This window comes from Palaemon carinicauda, chromosome 38, assembly GCF_036898095.1.
Source record: "Palaemon carinicauda isolate YSFRI2023 chromosome 38, ASM3689809v2, whole genome shotgun sequence".
Classification (NCBI taxonomy): domain Eukaryota; kingdom Metazoa; phylum Arthropoda; class Malacostraca; order Decapoda; family Palaemonidae; genus Palaemon; species Palaemon carinicauda.
Window position 1 is genome coordinate 46693656 of NC_090762.1, and position 10246 is coordinate 46703901.

Here is a 10246-nt window from a genome sequence, read left to right on the forward strand (position 1 = left end):
GGTGAATGGGTGTCTGGTGGATGGGCGGGGCAAAATTTTCTCAATAGGTGTTTACATTGCTTACGTAATGAATGTTTTCGACTCTTGGCTCGTTATCACTGGCCATGGCGTCAGCTAGATCATTTTTACTCTATAAAAACTAAAACTATCGGGTTTAGGTTATTGATAATGCTGACAAAATTTGTGTGTGGTTGTAAAATATACATATGTCAACTTTCAGCTACATCCGATGCTTTGATAAGGAGCAAAGTCCAAAAAACCGTGTTACAGAGGCCCTGAATCTCATAGTAGCTTGGTTTGCTGTGAACGATCACCCCCCATCTCCCATCACCACCAATCCATACTGGCCAGCAGCGTTGTGATGAAAACTGGCAAAACCCCAAACATGAATAAGGACATGTCTGAGGCCTTAGTATTGCAGTGGCCTAAAAACGGTTGCATTTGTTAATGGTTGTGTTTTGTTATATATAATGAATCAGTATATATATATATATATATATATATATATATATATATATATATATATATATATATATATCTATATATCTATATATCTATATATATATATATATACATATATATATATATATATATATATATATATATATATATATATATATATATATATATATATATATATATATATATATATATATATATATATATATTAAAGGGTAAAATCCAGAGGAAACAGGAAAGGAAAAGACCAGGTACCAAGCGCTTTCGTGTATTACGTGTACGTAATACACGAAAGCGCTTGGTACCTGGTCTTTTCCTTTCCTGTTTCCTGTGGATTTTACCCTTTAATATATGTCACGTGTAGATTTATGACTGATAAGTATATATATATATATATATATATATATATATATATATATATATATATATATATATATATATATATATATGTGTGTGTGTGTGTGTGTGTGTGCTTACATATATAATCATTCTCCTGGACCTCAGTATAAATGCCAGCACTTACCGATTCCACCCCACTAGGCTTATGGTTGCCGAGCTATAAATTACGGCAGCGAGTTTAACGTTGGCAATTCCAACCAAATTCCAATTCCAACCCAAAAGGGAAAGCGTGGCTATTCCGATCTCCCTGGATGGCTATCGAACTCAAATCTACCCCGATACTGTGAACTATAAAACCAACGGGAAAGCGAAACCGACAGAAAATGAGACGAGGGTGTTATTCATCAATTCATATTCCTTTTTACAAAATGAACAACTGGAGAAACTCTCTGAGAGTGCAGACCTCCGCCATGGCAGCTCATTTCTCGAAACCAGCTTGCCTTTCCCAGAATCAGTTTAGACCTTTGGTGTATTTGACGTTTGTGTGACAACCACGTACGAACTTGGGGTTAAGATTAGGCTTAATTAGGTCTACCTTTTGCAGGACCTTGACCTTGATTTTTGACGTAGGACTTACAAAATAGAATCATTTCCGCGTCTTAACATAACAATTAATCCCAGAAAGTTTCACAACTCTATGATGGAAATTGTGGTCAGGAAGTTGTCCACATACAAACAAATATAGGCGAAAACATAAACTCTACCCCAACTTAGTTGACGGAGGTAATTACGTACAGTTGGACTCGGGAACTCCTAGCACACCTCACTTTGAGGAAGTGCACCCTGCCACACTCTTCCTCCTCGGCAGGTTCTTGTATTTAGTCCTGAATGCCACTTCTGCCATCTGTACTTTACTCTAAAGTCAATTCTTTTTAGTGAGGCAGATTTGCACCGACTCGCAGAGGTGCCTTTTAGCTATGAAAAGTTTCCTAACATCTGACTGGTCGGAAGTATTTTTGTCCGACCAATCAGCTGTTAGGAAACTTTTCCAAGCTTAAAGGGCACCTCTGCGAGTCAGAACAAATCTGCCTCACAAAAAAGAATTGACTATAATTGTTTGGTTACTCGCTGCGGGTGTGGAAAAATGCGATTCTTCAGAGTGAGGTGTGATTGAAATTCCTGTCCAACTGTATTTTCTTTCTTTATGCAACTTTGTTTGAATGAATAACATTCAGTCTAGTTTTAATTAAATTAAAAAGTTCTTTTGGGGTTACTGATTCCCCGTCCATTACTAAGTAGAAAGGTATATTTTACATTGTATTTGGTTCGTGGTGAAAATGTAGAAATATTTGTAAAACGTGAGTGGAAGGAGTGAATGTTTCTTTCTTCATTTAATACAAAGTTATTAATTTCAAGCTTCGGTGACAGAGGGTGCTGCCTTACGGAACGAGATTACTGACCTAAAGGCCCCTAAACACGATCAATTTTTTCGTCAATTAATTGATATCAATTTATTGACGACAATGAAATTGAGGAAATCACTGTGCATACACACGGTCAATGATTTTACTTCAATTTTCAGTTTGATTCATAACTTCGAGATGAAAGCATCTGTGGCTCTAGGAATAGTGCTTGCTCTGGACACTCCAAAGCGATCAATTTTATTGAATACCCATCAATAAATATCAAAGGATCTTTGATCTCTCAATGAATTGATTCAATGAAATTGTTTCAATTAAATTGATATCAATGTCCCCTACACACGGCCAATTTCTCCATCAATTCATTGACGTCAATAAATTGATATCAATTGACGAAAAAATTGATCGTGCGTAGGGGCCTTAACACTTTGAAAAGTAATTTCTGTTGATAAATGACAATAATTGTGAGTTGATGTATTATTTATTCAAACTTTATATTAAGTTTTAAATTTACGCAGCAATTTCAATTGCTTATATATAATTAATTTCGTAAAATACAGAGAAATGACAATTTGTATTTCACACAATTTCATCACAAAATATATCAAATCAGTAATGCCCTAACTAGCTGGACGATGCCCTAGAGACTAACCATATACATGTGATCAGCGTCCAAGTCCCTTCTCCATCCAAGCTACGACCAGGGAGAGTCAGGCAATGGTTGCTGATGACTCAGCATGTAGACTTATAGGCTCTCCCGAATGCCCAGCCTTAAGTCACAAGGATGGTGAGGTTGCAGACACTGTAAGAAACTATCGAGCTTAATCGGGTTTCGAACAGCAGTCCAGCAAAGAGCCAGGCAGGAACGTTGCCAATAGGCTACCAGAATGACTGTGTTGATCAAAGCACTAAGTTATGCACATCGAAGACAGTTTTTAAAGAGCATGGCGACTAACAACCATTTCCAAAAGACGCCCAAAGAATCGAAATGGTAAGATCTTGTGGAGCCATCCTTCTTCTTCTTCTTCTTCTTCTAAAGTTTTTCCCGCTATGCAGGGTTACTATTTCTAGAGAGACGTTTCCAATTTCTTCTGTCTCTGATGTCCTCCACTGTGAGATCTTTCTTCTCCATATCTGCTATTTCACACTCCATCCTCCTCCCCCTACCTGGAACATCCATCTCCAACATTCTCCTCCCAACATATTCCTAGTCTCTTCTCATTACGTGCCCAAGCCAGTGGAGTCTCTTTTCTTGGATTTTCTTTACCATCTCTGTAATCTTTGTTGTTCCCCTTATCAATGAAAAATTCCCCAAAACCCACCTTCCTTAGGTCACAAGGATGGTGAGGTTGCAGACACTACAAGAGGCTACCGAACTTGAGCGGAATTCGAACTCCAGTCCCGCAGATAGCCAGGAAAGAACGTTTCCAATAGGCCACCACAACCTCGAAGAAAAACGGGGAATAAAGTGTTATATTTTTTTCCCTTAGCTAGACTGCTTTTGGGGCGAGATTTTTATGAAAACTACAAAGTAAAATATCTTGTATACCTTGTAAGTTCAATATAGTAAAACAATGTTATTCTAATAATATCACTTCGTAAAATTGATAAAAAGGCTTCTGATTACGTTTTTACAAGCTCAGCAACTTTGTTTGACAGGCAGCGTTGCCAACAGTTTCTCTTTTGCTAAACACAGCGTTACCTGCTACAATATACAGCTGTCGGATTTCTTGACTTCCCGTGAAGTGTACCAAAATTAATGAAGCCAACTGTACAACAAAACCAAGGAAAGGAAAAGGAAAGGGGATTAAAGTAAGACACTAAAATGTAAACGAATTTAGGAGCCCAAGGAACTATGCTAAGACGCCTAAGTAACGGAAAAAGTTCACCGCCCCTTACGGAATCTCTTGAGGGGAAAAACTACATTAGTCCCTGTGAATAAAAACCATCTCGAGTCAGAAAGAGTTGAACAGAATAAGAAAGACATTTCTTTAAACAAGTTGTATAAAAAAAGGAAGTACAGTCGGACTGAGGAATTACTGGTACACCTCACTGAGGAAGTGCACCCTGTCACAACGAGGAAGCAAGAAGCTAGAGTTACTGGTACACCTCACTGAGGAAGTGCACCCTGTCACAACGAGGAAGCAAGAAGCTAGAGTAAAGGAGAGAAGGCAAAAGTGGTGTTCAGGACTGAACGCAAGATTTTGCCTCAGAGCGAAGTGTGCAAGGAATTCCAGAGTCCAACAGTACTTATGAAATTAAATCAGTAAAATGGAGCAGCGAGTCACTTCGATATTACGGATCCAGACTTATTGGGAGCCAATGACGAGCCCATTAAGTCAGGGTAGAAGAAAACATTTTATTTCATGTGATAATGTATCCCAAGATCTTCTCGGATGGTAAACAAACGAGCAGACTCGTTCCTCTCAATGACGCTACTACAATTGAAAGGGATTTCTCAAAACTTGTTTTCATTAGGAAGTTAATTGAATTCGGGAACTAACATGACAAGTTTAAGCTTTGAAGAGGGAGTCTTTGAGTCTCCCTTTTTCCCGAGGGCATTTCCTGCCAAAGTTTCTGTTTCTTTATTCTCTAATAATAGAATTAGATTTACAGTGGAGCCAACGAAGCCTATGTTTGAGCCCATTGTTCTCTCGTCTGTCTCTTCCTTTTGTTTTATTCTTTATGCATTTCTTAAGTTATTATTAAACGCCGTAAAAAAATAAAGAAATAAATAAAAAATAAAAAATAAAAAGTTATATTAAACGGTATGTTTTGGACAGTAATACATCATTTGAAACCCGATGACTTGGATAGTACACCACAGCTTAAAAAAAAAAAAAAAAAAAAACACCCACATGAGAAGGACTTTTGCAGGTCCGAAAATCAGGAACGAGAATACTAACTGGCATTTATGATCCTTGGGGCTGTTTGCTTAAAAAAGCAACAAGTATCTCTTGCTTTAGGGTACACTGAAGCACAATATTCTATGTTTCCTTATTTACTTTCCTCACTGGGAATGGTTCCTTCTTCAAGGTGTAAAGGCCGCTCATGAATGGCAGAGGCAAGGGACAGTAACACTGCCCTATCAAGTAGGACAATGCCATAGAAACTGACCATATATACATATGATCAGCTCCCATGCCCCTCTCCAACCAACTAAGACCAAGGAGGGCCAGGCAATGGCTGCTGATGACTCAGCAGATAGACCTATAGGCTCCCCAAAACCCACCATCCTTAGCTCACAAGGATGGTGAGGTTGCAGCGACCAAAGAAACTAACGTGTTTGAGCGGGACTCAAACCCCATTCTGGCGTTCACCAGTCAAGGACGTTACTACATCGGCCATCACAACCCTGTTGGAGCCAATATAAGGCTTATAGCACCTAGCTTTTCCAGCTAATAATAATAATGATGATGATAATAATAATAATCATGATGATGATAATAATTATAATAATAATAATAATAATAATAATAATAATAATAATAATAATAATAATAATAATAACAACAATAATAATACAACATTTTTAGATGAATGGGAAGGTTTATAGTGACTGCATCTACTTTCATGGTTAAAATTTGTATAATTTATATGGGCGTCTCTTACAAATCACTGGTTCTCAATTGACATCTGGGACAAATTTATTCCGTTAAATCCCACAAAAGATTTATCATACCTTTGAGAGTTTTCCTTATTTCCAGAACAATAGGGATAGTGCTTGTGTAATAGGGATGTAGGATTTTGGTTATGTTTATGTTGTTGTTGTTGTGAGACCTTTTGAATTATATTCAGGAGGAATCTGAATGTCTTATGTGCGAGGGAAAGTGTCCATGGAAGAAGATAGGAAACTCGCTGGCCATTATAGATTTTATACATAAAAACCCAGCCCTTGATATTTTAATCATGTTATGGATAATAACATAATCAAACACATAACTATGTATACATATGTGTATATATATATATATATATATATATATATATATATATATATATATATATATATATATATATATATATATTATACACACACACACACACACACATATATATATATATATATGTGTGTGTATACAGTATATACACATAAATATATATATATATATATATATATATATATATATATATATATATATATATATATATATATATATATATATATATATAAAATTTCATCACCACGTTGGCCATTCCGGATTAGTGATGGCGAGAGACTTCAGTCTGAATCACTCACAGAAAACCAACCTAGTATGGGTGGCCCTGACTAGCACAGCTTTTCTGATCACGGCAACACAGGGCCACCGGTGACCCTTATCTAGATTTACAGACTTGCCAAAAAGATTCATCATAAATGTCATAAATTTAGTAAGAAATAATTGAAAGAGTTAGAAATCTCTACATGGAATAAAAAGGGCTAAAGGTAAATGGTAAAGTACAAAGGATGGAAGGCAATACAACCAGTAGCATTAGATAAATAAAAAAAATGAAACAAATGTGAAATAAACCTCCAGCCACGACATAACATTTGTTTTATTCATAGTAGCAGCAGTATAATTGTACATGAGCCAAATGAAAATTTTTCATTTACTTGCAAAATATTCTTCTTTGCAAGTCAATTACGGTTGCAGTTCGCGCATTTTAACCATCCAATTTAGTCCATTTTCAGCTTGAATATTTTACGAATTAAATCCAATTCAACCCCAGCTGACTTAGGTCTGATTGAGAGGTCAATTTTGCGAAAACAGCAGAGGCAAAATCACATTGCAAAACTCTCAATCTAGTAGATTTGAATTCTGTTTTCTATCAAGATCTTAACTAAAACAGGACATTGAGTTATCCACCCCGTCGGCCTCCGCATTTAATTTTAGTTATTACTACTACTACTATTATTATTATTATTATTATTATCATTATTATTATTATTATTATTATTATTATTCTTAGCAAAGCTACAAACCTAGTTAGAAAGGCAGGCTGCTATAAGCCCAAGGCCTCCAACAGAGAAGAAAAAATAGCCTAAACAGAAAGGGATTCGAACATCCCATATGAAGGACCTCTTGAAGCCTAATCGTACGTAAACAGTCTCTTATTTATTGACATTCATGTTTTAATAAACTTATCCTTTGTATATCTTCTCCGGCAAGGAATAAACATAATGTTCATTAATCTTTCTAAAGAAGTCACTTGAAGTCCCATCTTTTTATTGAAAGGAGACAGACAGCGGAGCAGAAAATGAGACAGTCATTTGAGCAGGTAATCAGATAACACGCGGTTATCGATAGATAAACATCTATTTGTTTATCTTTGTATATTTTATAGATCAAGAACACACATGTATATGTATTGTATGTATGTATGTATATATGTATATATATATAAATGTATATATATATACATATATATACACATATACATATACACATTTACATATATATATATATATATATATATATATATATATATATATATATATATATATATATATATATATATATGTAAATGTGTATATGTACATACATATATGTATGCATGTATGCACACACACACACACACACACACACACACACACACACACACATATATATATATATATATATATATATATATATATATATATATTATAAATATATATGTAAATATATATATATATATATATATATATATTATAAATATATATGTATATATATATATATATAGAGAGAGAGAGAGAGAGAGAGAGAGAGAGAGAGAGAGAGAGAGAGAGAGAGAGAGAGAGAGAATTGAGTATACATATATGAATATAAATATAATGTGTTTATATATACACATATATGCACAGAGAGAGAGAGAGAGAGAGAGAGAGAGAGAGAGAGAGAGAGAGAGAGAGAGAGAGAGAGAGAGAGAGAGAGAGAGAGTCTTATTGCCTTATTCTATGTTTGGGTTCCCCCAGGTCCCTCAGAGAGAGAGAGAGAGAGAGAGAGAGAGAGAGAGAGAGGAGAGAGAGAGAGAGAGAGTCAAAATCCAGGTAGATAATAACTTCAAAGTACTATACCAAAAAAAAAAAAAAAGAAAAAAATAAAGCTGCGGCCTACCCCTTCCCCCTCACCCCTCAAGCACCAGCAAGCAGACCCTTTCCTGCTCTGAGGAGCCATCGCTGATGTACTTAAGGATTCCAACGGCGACAGCAGATACAGGGCAACATGGGAGAACGATCAACAAATAGACGCACGTGAGTAAAGTGTGTTTGTTGACGTAGTAAAACTAATCCTGGCTGGGCCACTTGTGTTTGCCTTCGGAGGCAGTCATTGGTTGCTTGCCTCCAAGCTGTTAGTGACCATTCAAGTCTCACGCAGGGATACAGCAGACGTTTCACGCAAGAGTACATACTGTACAACATGCAATGTGGCCTCGTCCCTCCCAAAGGGCTTAAGAAAACAAGGCAGTGATGGAATTAGCCAGAGTGGTTGGTGGGGTGTACAGATTTCATTTGCCATCTCTGATTTCAAGCGAGCTCCTAAGTGTATCTTGAAATGCTAAACCCCAATCTGAGGTGTCTTTATTGAAATCCCGTCTATTCTTACATTGCAGGCTGTATCGTTTCTCAGGTCCGGAGGAGAATCGTGGAATTTAATATTTGGAATCATTTCCTAGACAGAGAGTGAAGAACACCATGAGAATTCAAGATTTGGAATTACTTCAAAGACAGAGAGTGAAGGGCACCATGGGAATTCAAGATTTGGAATCACTTCAAAGACAGAGAGTGAAGGGCACCATGAGAATTCAAGATTTCGAATTACTTCAAAGACAGAGAGTGAAGAGCACCATGGGAACTCAAGATTTGGAATTAATTCAAAGACAGAGAGTGAAGAGCACCATGGGAATTCAAGATTTGGAATCACTTCAAAGACAGAAAGTGAAGAGCACCATGGGATTTCAAGATTTGGAATCACTTCAAAGACAGAGAGTGAAGAGCACCATGGGAACTCAAGATTTGGAATTAATTCAAAGACAGAGAGTGAAGAGCATCATGGGAATTCAAGATTTGGAATCACTTCAAAGACAGAAAGTGAAGAGCACCATGGGATTTCAAGATTTGGAATCACTTCAAAGACAGAGAGTGAAGAGCACCATGGGAATTCAAGATTTGGAATTAATTCAAAGACAGAGAGTGAAGAGCATCATGGGAATTCAAGATTTGGAATCACTTCAAAGACAGAAAGTGAAGAGCACCATGGGATTTCAAGATTTGGAATCACTTCAAAGACAGAGAGTGAAGAGCACCATGGGAACTCAAGATTTGGAATTAATTCAAAGACAGAGAGTGAAGAGCATCATGGGAATTCAAGATTTGGAATCACTTCAAAGACAGAGAGTGAAGAGCACCATGGGAACTCAAGATTTGGAATTAATTCAAAGACAGAGAGTGAAGAGCACCATGGGAACTCAAGATTTGGAATTAATTCAAAGACAGAGAGTGAAGAGCATCATGGGAATTCAAGATTTGGAATCACTTCCATGACAGAGAGTGAAGAGCACCATGGGAATTTAAGAATTGGAATCCCTTCGAAGAACAGTGGTCGAATTCACTCTCCTAAATACCGTACATTCAACGAACTGAGCACCTTACATTTCAAACAAGGGGTTCATCAGAATTAGGTAGTGATCAAAATCCCATCATCACATTTGGACTAAGATCAAAATCCAATCAACAGATTTGGGCAGCATTCAAAATCCAATCTTCACATTTGGACTGCGATTAAAATTCAATCATAACATTTGGACTCCATTCAAAATTCAATAATCACATTTGGGCTGTGTTCAAAACCCAATCATCACATTTGGGCTGCGATCAAAATCCAACCAACAGATTTGGGCAGCATTCAAAACCCAATTATAACATTTGGGCTGCGATCAAAATCCAATCAAAAGATTTGGGCAGCATTCAAAACCCAATCATCACATTTGGGCTGCGATCAAAATCCAATAAACAGATTAGGGCTGCGTTCAAAATCCAATCGTCCCATTTGGGTAGCGATTATAAT

General features: G+C 36.6%; 1 protein-coding gene across 1 annotated transcript; it reads left to right on the forward strand.

Moving 5' to 3' along the window:
- The first annotated feature begins 2936 nt into the window (after nt 1–2936).
- Nucleotides 2937–9860, forward strand: LOC137630314 (semenogelin-1-like). Its single transcript, XM_068361755.1, has 2 exons — nt 2937–3023; nt 8856–9860. The coding sequence occupies exons 1-2, from the start codon at nt 2937–2939 to the stop codon at nt 9858–9860; spliced, it is 1092 nt and encodes a 363-aa protein (XP_068217856.1).
- The last annotated feature ends 386 nt before the right edge of the window (nt 9861–10246 follow it).

What these genes read in the sequence shown, in the direction of transcription:
- LOC137630314 (XM_068361755.1), top strand. Translation starts at nt 2,937, where the DNA reads ATGGTTGCTGATGACTCAGCATGTAGACTTATAGGCTCTCCCGAATGC. An exon ending in ATGGTGAGGTTGCAGACACT is followed by an intron (nt 3,024 to 8,855) that starts GTAAGAAACTAT and finishes ATCATTTCCTAG; the next exon opens with ACAGAGAGTGAAGAACACCA.